This window comes from Gavia stellata, chromosome 20 (assembly GCF_030936135.1).
Source record: "Gavia stellata isolate bGavSte3 chromosome 20, bGavSte3.hap2, whole genome shotgun sequence".
NCBI classification, from domain to species: domain Eukaryota; kingdom Metazoa; phylum Chordata; class Aves; order Gaviiformes; family Gaviidae; genus Gavia; species Gavia stellata.
Window position 1 is genome coordinate 1058751 of NC_082613.1, and position 17185 is coordinate 1075935.

General features: G+C 61.9%; 1 protein-coding gene across 1 annotated transcript in view; it reads left to right on the forward strand.

Moving 5' to 3' along the window:
- NOL4L (nucleolar protein 4 like) overlaps positions 1–17185 on the forward strand; it is a 61697-nt gene that overhangs the window by 35553 nt on the left and 8959 nt on the right. The window contains exon 5 of the mRNA XM_059827133.1: positions 8026–8167. Within this exon, the coding sequence (XP_059683116.1) occupies positions 8026–8167 (142 nt within the window). The remainder of the gene's footprint in view (positions 1–8025; positions 8168–17185) is intronic.

Here is a 17185-nt window from a genome sequence, read left to right on the forward strand (position 1 = left end):
GGAGCGCAAGGCGTAAACAAAGCCCAGCAATGGGAAGGGGTTAAAAGCCCGCTCCACTGCGGTCCACGGCAAGTCTCCTGTTCACCTTAAATGGTCAGGATTTTATTTTAGCTTCAGGGAGGAGCAGCAGCCATTGAGCTGGAAGCCAGCGCAGAGCAGGCCCCTGTGGCTGGGGGCTCGCAGCCTGCTGCCCTCCCGGCCGGCCGCTTCCTGCGGGAACGTGGGAGGCCCCCGGGGCTCCGCTCTCGCCCTTCAGCCTCCGGCTCCATAGATCAACCTGGAGGAGGTGGAAACGCAGTACCGAGTGATACCCATTGTCACCTCTGGCCTCGCATCTTCCCGAGCTGCCCCTGCTCCCTTGCGCGCTTTCCCTGGTGGCGAAGTGGTTAACGCCGGAGTCGAAAACATCATAATTGGACATCCGCACTAACAAGCCATAAACACGAATGTGGCAGTTCCCATCCTCGGCTCTGGCACCGGCCTACCTCAGGCTCCGCCGCTGGATCCGTTACACTTGGTTTATTTCGTAAAAATTTCCTTCGTAACCATTAAACAGCAAGAGACGTGAAATAGGCCGGGGAGAGGGATGCCGAGGCGCTGGCGCCCATCGCGGCGATCCCCAACCAGGCGGGAGGTCACCGACCCGCTGCCCCCGGGGCCCTGCCTGGGAGCAGGTACCATCCTGGGGGATGCCAGGACAGCACGTGTGCCCGCCCGGCGCCGGGTCACAGCATCCCCAGCCCAGAGCCAGGTCACGGCATCCCCAACCGGGAGCCAGGTCGTGGCATCCCCAGCCCTCCCGGGAGCTGGCAGCACGGTGCCCTGCGCAGGGCTGTGCTGGGGGCACGGCGGAGCCGCCGATTTAACAACAGCCGGGATCCAACGTTCAGGCAGAGGCTGCAGCGCTGAGTGATGCTGCTGCTGGCAGAGCAGGGTCCTCTTCTGCTCCCACGGCGCGACAGGGAGAATCCTCTGAAACAAAAGGATTCAGCAGCGGAGGCAGCGCGGGGCCCGGGCGCCGCTGCGCCCCGCGAGCGCGGGGAAGGGTACGGGGGCACCCAGCCCGCTCCCCGGGTTCTTGCTGCCGGGGTCCCGTAACTCGCGCCCCGCGGCGCGGAGAAGCGCCGGCGCTGCCCGGGCCGGAGCTCCGGGGCCGGGCTCAGCCGGGCGTCCCCGGGCGGGCTGCGGGTCACCGGGCCGGGCCGGGCCGGGCGGGTTGCAGCCCCCCGGGGCCGGGCCGAGCTGAGGGTCCCCGCCTGGGCTGCAGCCCCCCGGGCCGTGCCGAGCGGAGGATGCCGGGCGGGTTGCATCCCCGCGGCCGAGCCGTGCCGGGCCGTGCCGGGCCGTGCCGCCGGCCGTGCATTCTCGCGGCTCTCCAGCAGGCGCCCGGCCCTGGACATTGTCTCTTCCTCCGGAGGAAGGGCCCTCCCCGGCCCTCCACAATGTGCTCTTCCAGGCGCGGCTCCCCGCGCCCCCCGCCGCGCCCGGCCCGGTGCGCCCGCCCCCCGCGGCCCCGCTCCCCTTCCCCGCCCCCTCCGCCCGCGGCCGGGCCCCGCTCGCCCCCCTCCGCCTCCCCGGCCCCCCCCCCGGGAGCCGGGAGTGACGCGCTCCGCAGCGCCGGCCCCTCTCCCCGGGCAGCAGCTGGTTGTCAGCCTCTCCGGAGCGCCGCCAGCCCGGGCCCCCTCCCTCCGTCCCTCCGTCCCTCCGCCCCGCGCTCCCAGCCGCGCCGCCGGGCTGGCGCAGGCCGGCAGGCCCCGGGCCCCGCTCCAGGTAGGCGCCCGCCCGCGGGGCCCCGGTCCCGGGGCGGGGGGTGGGGGGGGGGATGCGCGGGGCGCGGGGGCTCCACGCGGCCGCGGCGCTGCGGGGCGGGGGGGGGGGGGGGGGGGCACTGGCGGGCGGGGCGGGGCGGGGCGGGGGGGGGGGCGGCCGCGGGGCCCGGCCCCAACTCCGGGGGGAGCGGCCGCGCCGCCCCGCTTCCCCGGGAAGTTGCGGGTCGCCCGCCCGGCTGGCCGGCGGCGGGGGGGGAGGTTGGCGCGTCCTTCCCCGCGCCCGGCGCGGCTCCCCCTTCCCCGGAAGAGCACAAAAGCGCAGAAGAAAGTGGGAGGAGGCGGCGGCGGGAGCGCTCCGGCCCCATCAATTCCCGGGCACCGGCCCCGCGCCGCCGCCGCCATCGCCGCGCCGCCCGCCCCGGCCCCGGCCCCGGCCCCGGGCGGGGATTGTGCTGGAAATAGCCGCCTCCCTGGAGGTAAAGCCCTACTTACGTGTCAATCCCCGCCGCACGCTGAGCCCCGTGCGGCAGCCCCGGCTCCGCGCACACGCGCGGGCAGGTCTCCATCGCGGGGGTATTTATTTACCTGCGGGCGGAGGGGCGCGGGGGGCGGGACGCGGACGGGGACGCTCGCCCGGCTGCCGGCAGCGCGCTGCCGCGGGGAGACACGCGTGGGAACCGCGTCCCGGCGCGGGGAACGCCGGGTCCTCCGCGGCGTGGGGGGCCCCCGGCCGCTCGCCCCGCAGTGCTGCTCCGCTCGCCCCCCCCCCCCCAAAGGCGACACCCCCCCGCCACCCCCCCCGCCACCCGCGGAAGAGCAAAGTGCCCCTTCACGCCGCGCGGGTTCTTGCGTGTCGAGGCACCATCCCCGCCTCGCGTGGAAAAGCGAACGCCTGCCCGGCTGGCAGCGGCTCCAGGCGCTGGGGAGGCGGCTGCGGGGCAGCGGGGGGGGCCGGGCCGGGCGGGTGCCCCCGCGGCCCCGCGTTCAGCACCGCCCCGCTGAACAGCAGGAGCGCGGGGCAGCGGCGGCGGGAGGGGCTGCCCGGGCCGCCCCCCGCCCTGCCCGGGCCGCCCCCCGCCCTGCCCGGCACCCCTCCGCTCGGGGCGGCGGGAGGGGCGCGGGGCTTCCCCGCAGGAGGCTGCTGGAGCAGGGGGAGCGGGAGGCGGTGGCGGTCCTCCCTTCCTCTTCCATTTGCCGTTCGCCTTTTGAATTAACTCTTCGGCCCGTTTCTGGGAACTAAGGAACCCTGGGGTTTGCCGCGTCCCGTAGGAATCAGCAGAAATCGCAGAAAACGAGGACGTGGGTGACCTGACAAAGGGCGCTGGGGATGTTCGGTTCGGCGTGTGAATCGCACACGCGAGTAGGCAGCGCAGTCACAGCTCGCCGCCGCCACAGCCAGCGTACACCCCTGCGCTTTAGGGCTTCTCGGGCTCTTTGAAGCAATGACCACCACAGTATTTGTGGCTGCAATATCAATCTTTGACCTGGAGTGTTTTATCTTCCATTAGTAAGCCTTTCTCTGCGCTGAACTGGTTAAGTTAGGGTCAAATCTGGTTCAATACCTTCTTGGCATGCTCAGAGGGCCGGGTTTAAACAGTTGCTGAGACGGAGATGAGGCTGCCTTCCTGAGAGCTCGTCCCCGAGCACCGTGCTGCTGCTGCGCCTGGCAGTGCTCTGCCTCGGCCAGGTTTGGCAGGTCTGGGGGCTGCCCGTGGCGGGCAGGTCGCGGCTGGCACGGCGGTGGAGCAGCTCCGGGGGCTGGCAGTCACGCGTTGCCTTTTGTTGACTCTAAAAACACGGCTGCTTCTGGTGGGAAGCTGAACGTGGCTGCGAGATTGCACGGCGCACAGCCTCGGTTCCTGCTCCGCGGAAGGAAATCCCATCGGGATAGTAGGCTGTGGCGTGAAAGGACACGTTTTAAAATAAAAGGACTCAAAGAGAGAAAATAAACCACCCTGAGACTCGGAGCCTGGAATATTAAGCGTGAGGCACGGCGTGTAGATGACTGGAGAGAGACTTGCAAGGCAGTCCCCGAGAAACTGAGCCTGGCTGTAAAATAAGCAGGTTACCGATAGCCTTGCATATATTGACGAGATACGGTTGTAAGAGTAGCTTCCCCCCCTGCCCTGCTCCAGCCCGTGCTACGGGAGGTTGCTCTCCAGGAAGGAGAGCCGCCGGTGAAGAAACGTGTAGCAGTTACAGCCTTGCAGTCCAGAGGTCTTGAGTGTGTTCCTGCATCTGCCAGCGACTCGCTGTGTTCCTGGACCAGCCAGGGCGGCTGTCAGTACCCGGGGTTTCCAGCTCTATAATAGGAAGAATACTTTTCTAACTCGGAGGGAAGTCGAGAGGCTCGGCGGACGCGTGCACGCGCGGTGCTTGAAGATTGGTGACTGGAAAGTGGGACAGAAACGCCGAGTGTGAGTCCTGCACATGTGAGTGTCTGCCTTCGCCGGTTAGAAAATACTGGCTGCGAGCGTCTGCAGAGCAGCTGTGAATGTTGGACTGTAGATAAGGAGAGGAGCAAGGATGTTGTTTTCCAAACCCTGCGCGGTGCCGGGAGCCCTGCTCCGATGTTTGGGTGTGGCCTGTGAATGCACCAGCAGGATCCGACTTCCCCTTGCAGAAGAGGAGCTGCACGCACATTGCCTGACCCTTGATCGCTCAATCCCTTGAACGTTGGAAACAAAGCGATGGGACTTTACTGCGGGGTGAGGAGATCTCTCCGGAGAGCTGGCGAAGGCAGGAAGGAGGAGGGCGGCAGCGGCAGTGCCGGGGTTCGGGGTTCGGCTCTGGGCTAGCTGGTTGGGGCAGCCACTGTCACTTCCACCTGTGCCACGAGTGGCGTGGAACTGGGGACAAGGCGGCCGGTCCTGAGACAGGCGCTGGTAATGGATTGCGTTCTGTTTTCTAATGAAAGTTTCATTTGAAGTTTGTTTACAGGAAAGAAGAAATTAGCAGAGAGAATTCTCCTGAGAACCCAGAGAGGAAAAAGAATGAGCTGCCTGACTTGCAAGCCAAAAGAGGGTGGAAGGGTAGATTAGATTTACCGTATTGCTCCGAGTCGTAGCTGTTACTGCTGTTGAGAAACGCTTCCTTGTTTGGCTGGACGGTGGAGCCTGCTTCGAGGCTCAGCCCTCAGCCAGGTTACTGGCATCCAGGGGAAATTCAGAGCTGCCCGCCCAGCCAGAAATTTTGATCCCGCTCTGGTGTCCCGTGTTTTGATGCCGGGACACGGGCTGTGCTGCCGTTCTGCCGCTCCAGCAGACTGAAATGGGGCTGCTCCTGGGCCGGGGCCGGGCAGTCAGGGCTCCGGGCATTGCTGCCGGGGCCTCCCGTCCCCGGGATTGTCCCTGGCGTGAGGGGGACAGTGCCAGGAGTCACTGCTGGCACTGATAGGCAGCGTGAGGAGGTCACAACGCTCAGCCTCTGGTCTCCGAGGCGTGTCCTGAGGAGGGGACTGGCTGGTGGCCCCTGGTGTCCCAGCGAGCAGCGAGGGATGCAGCCGAGGGGCAGCGGAGGATGCCAGAGCCGCAGTGATGGGGGCGGCCAGAGCCGCGCTCAAAGTTGGCCTTTCTCTTGCTTTAGGGAAGCGGCCCAAAGGTGTGAGGAGCTCCCGGGGCACCACAGCGTGGGCAGAGCTGCGGGGGCTGCCCCGAGCCGGCAGCCAGCAGATGCTCTCTCGGCAGTTCCCACCACTGGCTTCCGCGGCTCCCCGCTGCCGTGAAGGGTTCACCCCGACACCGCCTGCACAGTGGGCTTTGCATTCCCTTGGGGGGTGGGCTGTGCTGCGGGAGCTGTGCGCTGCCGGGAAGTTTGTCCCGTTGGCGTTTTGGCCAAGGCTGTTAGTGCTGGGAAGCGGAAAGCTCTGGCTGGAGAGCAGGGGGTGACACTGGGGATGCGGGGACAGGGCGGCCTGGCAGGGTCCCGCAGCAGCAGCCCACACTTTCTGCTGGTGGCTGGATCCGGGACTCATGAACGTGCGACGGCCTTGTTTGACTTGAGTCATTTATAGCTTATCAGTTTCTGGTTTGATATCCAGAGTATTTCTAATAATAGGCAAATGTTATTGCACCTCGAGAGACTTGTACACATTTATAAAGCACTTTACATAGCATGTGCATGCGAGGCATCCTTCATGTCACTGCTTTTCCACCATGCGTGAGTGCATGGAGAGCGTGATGCCTGCCGGCTTGCGGTTTGGGTGCCGAGGCTGGGCGTCCTCCGCAGCTGAGCCCCGCAGACACTACGCCTGAGCCAGATGCTTTCCGAAAACATCGCGGGTGGCTCCCAGGGCTCCTCCTCCTCACCGGACAGGTGAGAGGCTGTGGGCAGCAAGGACCTTGGCATTTGTATTTGTCTCTTAAGCTCTGACAGTAATCTTGAGTAAGCCTTGTGAAGAAGGCCAGATATTAGGGTGGCTGCCTCCCTGCAAACGCTTACAATAAAGACACTATTTATAGTTTGCAACAGGGAGACCTTTGCAGTTCTGTTCCTGTACGTACAAGATGGAGTTTCTGGAGAGGCAGGATCGCTTCGTGGCTGGCGTGGCAGCGGTGCTGTGCTGAGCCGGGGGATGCCGTGCCTCCCCCCTGCCTCCCGCCTCTCCTGCTCTGCCCGACCTGGGCACGGGGGCCGCAGGGGGCACCTGGCTGGCAGCGCCGGCGGGTCTGGGGGTCGGGGCGTCCCCCCGCCCCGTGGTGGGCAGGCCTGGGGCTGCTGAGCCCTGTCCGTCCATCCGTCCCTCCGTCGTCCGTGCCTACGGGGTTTCACAAGCTGTAAATTCCAGGAAACTCCCCGGGAGGCACATGGAGGGAGCGGGCTGGGGGCGGGCGCGATCCCTGAGCCAGCAGATGTGTCTGCAGGGACGAGGAGCAGGGAGGAAAAGCACAAACCTGTCTTTAAAGACGTTTGTTTGTTCACAATAAAAACTGTCAGCCAGCAGCGGCCAGACAGGGCAGTTTTTATGAGGTGCGGGCGTAGGTTGGAGGGGTGCTTGCCAATTGCTTCTTACGAGGAAAGGGAGCGGGGATTGTATTTTATCTCAGGACCAGGGGGAGAGAAAAAAAAAAAAAAAGAGCAGAGAGTTTACAAGCCTTTGAAATGTTTCAATCAAAGGAAAGCGCAGTTGAAAGCAGTTCTGGAAACATTTTTGGTGTTCCCCTACGCCCCAGGGCTCTGGATGTGGTCTCTGCCCGTTGCTTTGGGAGGGGAGCAGGGAGAGGAAGGCAGATAAAGGGATCAGCAGTGGGACCGTGTTCATACAGGGACACGTATCTGCTTCCTCCCGAGCTGCGTGTTGGGAGAGTTCAGCCCGGGGAGGTCCCGCAGCCCCTCCTCTCATTCAGGATCTCAGTGCTGCCTTTATGATGATGGTTTTGAAATCCTGTGGCTGACCTTTCCGGCGCTGGAAGCGATCCAAGGGCTGTGTCTTGAAGTACTGTAAAGGTTAGCGAGAAGGGAGAGAGAGGGAGAGAGAAAATGTCCTTTCAGCTGCCGGAGTGGGAGAGAGGAATGTCATCTATGCTGTCGGGGAGCGGGTGGCTGGCCGGGCTCCCCAGCCCAAGCTGGGGCGTCCCTGCCTCACTGGGGACCTCGCTCCCCCAGCCCCTTCCCTAGGTGCACATGGTCGTTTTTGACCAGGGTACAGAGGCAATATCCCGTTGGAGAGGGCTGGAGGAGCAGTCCCTCGGGGCCGTGCTCCAGGAGCCACCTCTGCAGCATCAGGCAGTGCAGGTCTATGGGGATCACGCCGCTATCCAGATCTGCCCCACCGGCCACTCCCTGCCAGTGCCAGTCCACCGGTGAGTCCTGTTGCAGCAGATGATTTGATTTCAGAAAAGTCCGAGATGTTTTATGGAGCCGTTTCAATGGAGTTGCACCCCGTCCTCAGCTCCCACACGCCGCTGCCTCGCCAGAAGCACGCTGGGGTGGATGGAGATTAAAGGGTAAACTCCAGGGCTCAGCCATCCGCTCCTACAGGATGCGAGCTCTTTCTAATTGTCCTCAATTAGAGACAGTGCCATTGCTCAGGCACGTCTTCAGGCAGGAAGCAGAGCCCGGGCGTCCCCTAGCCCGGCCGGAGGGAAGGGCTGCTCGCGCGGCCTTGGGGAGCGCCGAGGGGCCGCAAGCCTTCTTGCGGGGCAGGAGCTGCTGAGTGGATTGTTTTTAGGAAGGAGTGCAGCGAGGAGATGTTAAAGGCAGAGAAAGGAGGAAAGAAAATAGCTCAGCGAGTTAACCCTTTCCTGCTTCCCTCCAGGATGAGACATCGGTGAGCAGCGAGGACTTTGATATGAACGACTCCACATGGATCTCAGCTGACCAGCACCTGAACTCCAGCCTGAGCCCCAGCCAGGACGAGAGCATGCGCAGCCCGCAGAACCTGCACGGCCAGGAGGACGGTGAGTGCCCCAGCGGGAGGGAAGCGCTCTGCGCCTCTGCCACAGGATGTTTTTGTGACTTATTAAACATTAACCAGTCCTTTCTGATCAGGTGTCCCACCTGTAGGATGGATTTCATATCAGCACAGGCTTCGAAGCAGCGCCGACTCCCAGTCTTGCCCATTTAGCCTCTGGGATCCGGCTCGGCCAGGGCCCTCTCCAGCTCGGAGCTCATGGTCCTTGTGCAGGGACCCGGCTCCCAGCTCCTCCAGAAAGAGGTCATCAAATTCTCTCCTAAGGCATCAGGTTGTAGTTCCCCAGGTGTGACGGGGAGAGCCCCGTTAGTGCTGAACTGCGGGCTGCGCGCTGCCCCGCTGCAGGAAGGATGCCAAGGCTTCGCAGTAGAGGTCACAGCTTTCCATGCTTGGAAGGCTGCACCTTAGACAGCGTCTTGGATCCCCCCAGGCAAGAAATGTGTAATCCGCAACAGCCAACAGCGATGAGAGCGCGGGGTGGACGTGGGTGTCTCCTCACTCGGGGCAGGCGGTTGGAAGCGGCTGAATGAAGGTGGCACACATGGGCTGGGTGGGAGGAAGTGTTTGGTGAAGAGAGGTGGTGTGTTACTTCTGTGAAACACGCTAGTTTAAAATAAAAAAGCAAGTAAATAAATGGTAGAAGTACGAGTTTGGGTCAGAGTTCATCTCCGTGGTGCTTGGAAGGATTCGGTGGTTGGATTGTTACCAGCTTTTGCTCAAGAGGTTGAATCCCTGATTGTCCCCAGCCCGGCTGCTGCTGGGAGAGCGGGAAGGGAGCGCAGGAGTCGAGGGACAACCCAGGCTGGGTTGGTGCTGCTTTAAGAAAGGGGACTGGAAAACCACCCCAGAGGAAAGAAAGGGCTTTTGTGCTGGCAGGTCTCCCTGGGGTGGCTTTTAGCTGCTTGTGTGGCCAGTGGCAGGGACAGCAGGGACACTGCTCTCTCTAGTCCGGCACGTTGTGGCACTTCGGTTTCTATTGCAAATCTGCAGTTTTGGGAAAGCGCTGTTTTTAACTAACGAGCACCAGCCCCGGAGTCAGGCAGCCTTGGTGAGGATGTGAAACCTGCCTGCGCTGCAGCACGTCCCCGTCCGGCGGGATGGGCAGCGGCACTTCTGCTTGTACAGGGCCCAGCAGCGGGGCTGTGCTGTGGCAGGAGGAAGGGTGTTTCGGTGGTAACACAGCTGCTCACATCAGAAGCGTTTGGTTCTTTGGGACCAGGCTGCAACCTCCGCCCCGAGCGAGCGCTGTCTCTCATACCCGTGGCCTGGCCGGGTCTCTCCGTACCCCCTGAACGTCGCCATTCTCCCGTCGGGACATTTCAGGCTTGTGGCTTATCCCTCACCGCTGAATTCCCAAGTCTCATTTACAATCTAGAATGACACGGTTTTGATCCCTTTGCTCAAGACTGTTATTCAACAGCACAATAGTTTAATAAGGGACTCGCGTTGTTTCGGCAAATCAAGATGTTCTCACTAAAGCTAAAGCCTCTCTCTCTCTCTACCCTCTTAGGAAATGCTTCCAATTCTTCATGCCCTGTGGTTTTTCTTCAGAAGCAGGTGTCCTCTTTGGGGCCCTTCTTGGCTTCTTTAATTTCTTTGGTAAGGTTCAGTGCTGAGCAATAAAGCACAAACAGTCCCTTCCTTTTTGTGAGGAATGCAAGTGTCCCAGGCTGTCCCCGGGGTCAGCAGAAGGCTAAACCAGGTAGGCTTTGGCAGATCAGAAGTGATGGAGTCGAAGAATAAGCAAGCCAAGCCCAGGGTTACTAAAAAGACCCATCAAGAAGAAGCGAGGGATTGGGCTTTCCGTCACACTGTCATACTTCAGGGGGCATTTTATGGGACTGAAGAGAGGTTTTGTCACTGTGGTGAATATCCGTGTCCTGTATTGGAGCTCTAAAATACAGGCTAATGCCTGCCGCTGGGGTGAAAGGCCTCGTGTCAGTCCCTCTGCCAAACCAACGCTCCCACCCAGGATTGAAGCACGCACGAGGCTGAGAAGGGAAGAAGGATGATGGAGTGGCCCCGGCGACCCAGGGGAGCAGCGGGCGGTTAGAGGAGAGGAGCACGGCACAGAGAAGGAGCATGTCGTGAGAGGAAAGGCAAATCACTGGCGCTGGGAAGGGAATGTGCGTGAATCAAAGTGTCAAACACTCTTCGATTTCCTCTTCTCTTGACCCATGAAAACCCTTTTTTTTTGGAAGCAGATGTGTTTTACCGGGTTCACACTGGCTTGCTAAGGCTGTGCACATGCAAGACTTTCCCAAGGAAATCATCTAAATGTCAGTAACCAGCTCGTGTGAACTGCGCGCTCCTCAGAGCCCAGCTGGCCAAGATGCCCCACGCAGAGCGCCCGCGCCAGGGCAGCTCAAGGGCTCTGCTCGAAGTACTTCATGCCAAAACTGGGTGTTTATCTGCGTCTCCTGTGCTCAGCTGTCCACCGTGCTCCGCAGCAGCCCCACAGAGCCCCAGCCTTCTTCCACCAGCTGTGGGAGACGCAGCCAGTGCCGCAGTGAGCCCCACGCCTCCCCTGCAGCTGGGCCAGGCTCTGCTCCGAGCATCTGGCACTGCAGAAGGGTCTGATCGCACGCCGCCTCCTTTGGTCGGGAGCTTGTTCAGGACTCAATACTCTCCTCCCTCTGGAAATCCTTTTGAGTTACTAAATTGCTGCCGCCTGCTGCCATCCAACGGGTGGGACGCTTGGAGTGTGTCTTCTGAGAAAGGCTTCCTAAAGTATAAAAGTTTTAATGAAGAGTTGCCTAGTAGGAGAGCAGTATCGTCTGACAAGCTTGTTAAAAAAAGTCTTGTTTAAAGTACCAAAGCACCAGCTCCAGGTCTTTCAGAGGCCTGGGAGGAGCGAGTGCTCTCCTATGGCATATGAGCAGAGTAGTATGAAATCCAGAGAGGCGGGAGAGCAGAGAGCCATCGTCCCATGCTTTGATACACAGGTATCTGCTCAATCTTCAGAGAGCTAAAGAGCAGCTAGGACGAAAGCCAACACCTTCTTTTGTCTCCGTGCCCAGAAACCTTGGCCCAGTATAGCCATGCTGCAACCAGCGTCAGCTCTTGGAACGGCAGGGAGAACAAATTAGACCTAATGACTTCGGTGGGTAAGGGACAGTGAAGGCACCATTGGGAGAGCATCGGCAGCAGAGCCGGGGTTCCCGCTGGGTTGGCGGGCGCGTGGCGGGACGCAGGATGCACTGGCCAGCTCTGAGCAGCGACGCCGATACGCACACACTCGCTCCTTCCATTTTCCTTTGTTACTCATCCTGCGGGCCTCAGCATGGAAAACGTGAAGCTCCCTGCAACATCCCTTCCCCGTCGGATGTTGCTCACAGTGTACGTGCCCGCAGGAAGCCGTCGGCTACCCAAAGCGACACCAAGATCAACACGAACCCTTTGCTGCTGAAGCGGAGCTATTGTTCAGGACATCCTGGAGGGACGCGTCTGTGGGAATCAGCACGCGGTCGGAGCAAAGTGACCCTGAAAGCCATGCTGCCTCACTGTCCCTTGTGCCCATCGCTGTCCCTGAAGGCGTCCCATGCCTGCTCCCAGTTGAGCGCAGGTCCCGGCGCCTGGCCCTGTCTTGCCGCAGTAGCTTCAGCTGGGGTCTGTCCATCTTCGGAGCCTGTCTGCGTCCACAGGCGAGTGCAGCATCGCGGAACCTCCCGGTTCAGTCTGGTGCATGGGTCTGAGCGGGGTCTCTCGTCACGGGGACGCTGTGACCTGGCAGCGAGAGCAATGCCCTTGCAAAGAAAGTAGGCAGACCCTGAACCTCTGTGTGTGTTACATGGCAAAGTGCTTGAACTAATGCAGAAGACGCCTCCATCTTGCCTGCTAATAGGATGTGTCTTGCCTTGTCCCTGGCCATACATGCTGCTTCACCGCCCAGGAGCAGCGCTCAGCCCGCGGGCAGGGGTTGCTGCGCCTCGGCCCAGCCTGCCCAATCCTTCTGAAGAGCAGGGAAAGCTCCTGGGTGTAAGATCTGCTTTCCCTGCACAGGTGTCAGGGTGTTGTTTCATGGCACCACGTTGGGACAGATCCCCTTCCAGCTGAGGTCCCTGCGTGCAGTTCTCCTTTGACTGGCAGTGTCCCCGCTGAGCCCGTGGTGCCTGGAGCAGCAGTGGCTAATCCAGACCTTGGAGAAAGGACTTTCTTAACCTACTTAGCTGCGAAGGCACGTGTTCCTTTGGGGCATCCCTCGAGGCAATGGGCCGGGAAGGCTCCCGGGTGTTGGGGACATCCCTCCGGAGCGCTCCAAGGAGGGACCTCAAGGACATGCAGGCAGGGGTTAGAGGGCACCTCGCTCCTCTGGACACCCTGCCCTGGGGCTGGCAGGGCGAGCACCTAGCCGTCCCCAGCACAGCTGTCTCTCTTCTGGTATGGCATGCGTCCCGCCGCTCTGGGTCACACTGCCGTTATTTGGCGAGATGCCCGCGGTGTGCTGCCCATCACCAGGTTCCCCAAACCACCGACCTAGCAGAGCGCTTTCTGGGGAGGAGAGCAGCCCTCTTGTCAAACGCAGACCAGAAGCCAGGCCCGTGTCTGCAGTGAGCTCAGCCCCTGCCTGCAGGACCCCACTCACCAGCCTCACGCCAGGCTCCGGCCCCAGGGCAGCCGTGACGCCCCGCTCCACACCTGCACCTCCCCGGCAGCTGGTACCTGACTGCGGGGCGACGGCTCCCTCCTCACTTTGCCGTAGCAGGGTCACTTACCGCGGGCGACGTCGGGTGTCACGCGGTTCCTGGTTCCCCTCCGCTGCCAGGGCTTTCCTTGGCCGGCCCCATCCCTGTTCCATGTGAACACCAATGCACCTTTGCCAGCCGCAGGACAGGCCCAGCAGATGCACGGACAGCCGTCTGATGGGTGGCCATTGCAAGAGGTGGTCTGTGAGCCCCGAGACCCTTGCTTTTCCCAGGCTGCAAAATCCTCACTGTTTTCAGGGCTTCTTGCACCAGTGTTGGATTTCACCCTCCCAGAAGCCCCAGCTCAGAGCCTAAACAAGACTTGGACCAGCATCCAGGCCTTACAACAGCTAGGTGTGACCTTACCTTAGTTTTCATAGGCATATATTTTCTCTCTCCCTTGGGTGTCCCCGTGCTGTGCTGTCCCGGTTGCAGAAGTCATCAAGCCCTGCTCTGCCTGAGCTGTCTGGGCTGATGGCTCCGTTCCCCATCACCTCTTCCAGGGGCACGTCTGCTCCTCCCAAGCAAAGGCCCTTGCCAGCGATAACACCCTCTTTTCGGTGTCTTTTGAAGAGCTGTCCTTTCCTGCTGCAAGGCTGAGAAGTGCAGCACGGACGCTGGCGGGGCCGTGGTGGCTTCACCAGCCTGTTGCACTGAACTCGGCTCGCAGCTCTGTCCCGACTGGTGTGCGCTCTGCCGAGTCAGTCGGTTTGTCCTGCTGGTGCACGGAGCAGAGTTTTGAGGGGCTCTTCCTTGGTCCAGAGCAGAGAGGATCACCAGGCTACCGGGCAGCCAGCGCCGCCTGTGCCGCCACCTTCCTCCCCAAATTGAGCACCCCAGCTGAAGGGGTGAGCGGCGACAGCAGGGTGAGCCCCGCAGCGTGTCCCTTGCCTGGGAGGGGTGCGGAGCCCGCTGGCTTGGGGACGGTCCCCCCTCTGTCCTGGCCAAAGGACTGGGGGCGAGCAGCAGGGTCTCTCTGGCGGCAGGTCTGGGCTGGAGGCACCAGCTCTGCCCAAAGCCACCAAACCCGTTTGTTTGGCGTGGGGAGAGGCAGTGCCGGGGCAGTGCAGGGCCGCGGCGTGTCCCCTCCCTGCGGTGGGATCCGGGTGGCTGCCAGCAGCGGCGGCACAAGGAGAGGCTTAGTCTGCACCACCTCCTACCCCACCGCTGGCGAGGCCAGCTCCTGGCTCGAGCACCCCTCGAGCAGCAGCGAGGTGGCCAGAGAAGCAGCGGTGGGAGGGACGGGGGTCAGGAGGAGGAGGGAAAACCGAGCAACAGAGCGCGCTTGTGGCAAGGCTGCTTTCTGCACCAGGAGCCGCCGAGCTTTGGTGCAGGGGAAAATGTCCATCGCGGGGCTGGAGCGGTGAGGTCCCAGTGCCGGAGGGAGCTGCTCCCTCGGGCTGGGCAGCGGAGCCGGGGGGAGACGGCACCGGGGGGCACCTTTCATGCCGAGGGAGGGGGAGCCGGCCGCACAGCGCTGCCTTGTCCGGCCGAGCTTGCCTGCGGACGCGCATTGTGTCCAGCCGTGCCAGATGTCTGGCTTGCTGGGGGCTCTGGTCGAAGGCAGGGACCTGGGGAGGGAGGGCGGAGGGCGGACACTTTGCCTGGGACGTGGGACATAATGAGGTTTGCATTAACGAAGGAAGACAGGAAGTAGAGTGCCTTAACGGGACACTGGCCAGCCCCACCGCTCCGCGGCCCCCAGCAACATTTCTTGTTTCTGTCATGCATCTCGGAGGCAATCAGCCAGGCAGGACTTGGAGAAAATGGGCTTCGTGCTCCGGCCGCATGAGCGGTGCGGGGCCAGGGCGGCTGCAGCAGCCGGCACAGAGAGGGCCTCTCCTGCCGCTCGCTGCCCGGTCGTGGGCGCGGGAGCCTTGCGCATAGTGAGTGCGGCACTGCTGCCCAGCCGTGGCCCCCCACGGGGCCCCCGTTCCCACTCGGTCTTTCTAATTTGTATTAAGTATCCCTTCCTCGCAGGCTTTCCTCCTCCCCTCCTTCCCCCTTCTCGTCTCTTTTGTGAGTGAATAATTTATGGCACTTTTCATCTTCCTGGCTGTTGTTCCGGGCAGGCGGTGGTGGGATGCTCTGCGCCCTCCTGACAGCCGCTCTCAGGCTGGGTGTACGGCTCCAGCCCGTGCTGGTGCCGTGGCGGGGTGGAAACGGCGCAGTCCCCTCCCGGTAGCAATGGGGAGTCTCAGGTGGGAGCAGCAACCTCTGCCGCCGCCCCGCCGGCCGTGAGCAGGCAGAGCAGGCAGGACCACGGCTCACAGCTCCATGGTGGTCCACGGGGGACCAAGGGTCACTGGTGGGACCTGGCGGTGGCTGCAGCGCCCAAGGCCGCGCAGGCAGGCGGGCAACGGCCGAGGGAGTGCCACCCCGGTGCCGGCCGGGGGCTCCCGCTGCGGCGGGGTGCGGGCAGGGCCGGGCAGCCCCTGGCCCACCGCGTGGTGCGGGGCTGCGGCAAGGTTTCCGTGGGCCGCTGGCTCTTACATAAGCTCATTGTTTTCTGAGTCAAAAGAGGTTTTGTCTCCGCTCTGGAGATGTGACAGGAGGAGGAACAATTTGCCCCATTCATTTTAACTCTGCCTTTGGAGAGCGGCGCGGTGGCCTTCGCTGGCAGAGACGTTAAACCCAACCACTTCCCCGCCGTAAAATCTCCCGGGGAGCAGGTGTTGGAAATCGCCCCTTCCCCTCCTGATCTCCGCAAATCCAGCGCCACAGAAATCAAGGATAATCCAGCAGCCTCTTCAAAATGAAAACGCTGAGCCCTGATTAATTCATTTAATAAGTGACTGATCCCCTCCTCCCCCAGCACCGCGGCCCAAGAAGCCATTTTGCTTCTCGTTCTCCCAGGCTCGGCGCCGCCGGGGAGAGGCTGAGGCTGCAGCCCAGGCGCGAGGCAGCTTTCCCATGGCCTCCTCGCCGGCCCCGCCGCTCCTCCGGCCGCAGCCTGGCCTCCACGGTGGGGCCGAGCAGGGCAGCGACCCGGGGTCCATGGGGCCGGGTGGCCTCCGTTGGGCTCTCCCGCCTCACCGGTGTGCCCCGCGCAGGGCCGGGATCTCCTCTGCCTCCAGCCCGCGGAGCCCCGGCTCGAGGGGATTAAACAGGAGAACGAAATAGTCCGTTTTCCAACTGAAAGATCAAACCGGTTAGAAGTGACATTGTTTTTACAGTTCCATCTGCTTCAATTAGGGCGCGGGGGTGGAGCAGGGGGGCTCCCAATTATCCTCATTAGAGGGGCTCCTCGCACAGCCAAGCTCCAGCCGCGAGCAGGGAGCTCACCAGGCTCGTGCTGGTTGATAATGAATATATTCATGGCTGCGCAGCCTGGCCTTGCTCGCCCGCTGCTGCCGGAGCCCGGCTTGTTGCGTGTGTTTTGGGCACTTGCTGGGAGTCTGCAGAAAACCTCTCCAAGCTCAGGAGTTTGGTGGGTTTTACCGAGACGGTGACTCTCTGGGAGCACGGCCAACACGGCCCCGCCGCTGCTCGGCGTCCTGCCGCAGCTGCCGTCGGCAGAGCAGGAGCCTAAAGCCGGTCCCAGCACCCAAGGCAGGAGGGCTCCTGCTCCCTCTCCTCCAGGTCTTGCTTTGCTGCAGGGTGCCCCAGCCGCTGCTCGGGGCTGGCCGTGGGCTGGAGATGCCCCAGCGAAGCTGCCTGGGGAGCAGCACCGGCCCCGTCCTTGGCACCGGCCCATCCGCACCAACCAGGAGAGCGCAGCGCTCCCTCCCAAGCCCATCCGCATTTTTAAGCTGGCTGAAGCCATTCCCGTTCAGACCCAAGGACCTCGGCAATCTGAATTTGGGGCCATTTCTCTGCCCACAAGACTGAGATTAATCCACCACTTTATATGCAGAGGTTCTGGGAGAGCATAACCTGTAAAAATAAGAAAATTATCTGTAGCTAGCGTGTTTACAGACCTTGTTATTTACTTATGTTCATCCTCGTTTTAAAGAAAATTGCTCTTTTAGTAGGTGCTGGCCCCTTACGTTAGATTCCCATTTCATTTTCTTATTCCACCTGGACAGGTTCCTAGACATCTTCCTCTTTGTTTTCAATATTTTTTGGCTGTAGCAAACCCAAGGTTCGTAAATGCAGCAGAGTCGGGTAGAAACCTGATTTGCAGCTGCTGGGTGTGTTTTGTGCAACACAAAAGAAAACCTGAGACATTGAGAAGTTGGGGGGTCCAGACCTCCCCCCCAGGATCCTGCCCGGCGTGAGCAGCCGGTGTGGAACCGGCACTGCCGACGGGGACGGGAGCTGCAGGGACGGGGGACAGAGCTGGGGGCGGCGGGGAGGCTGGAGCTAGACGGACAAGG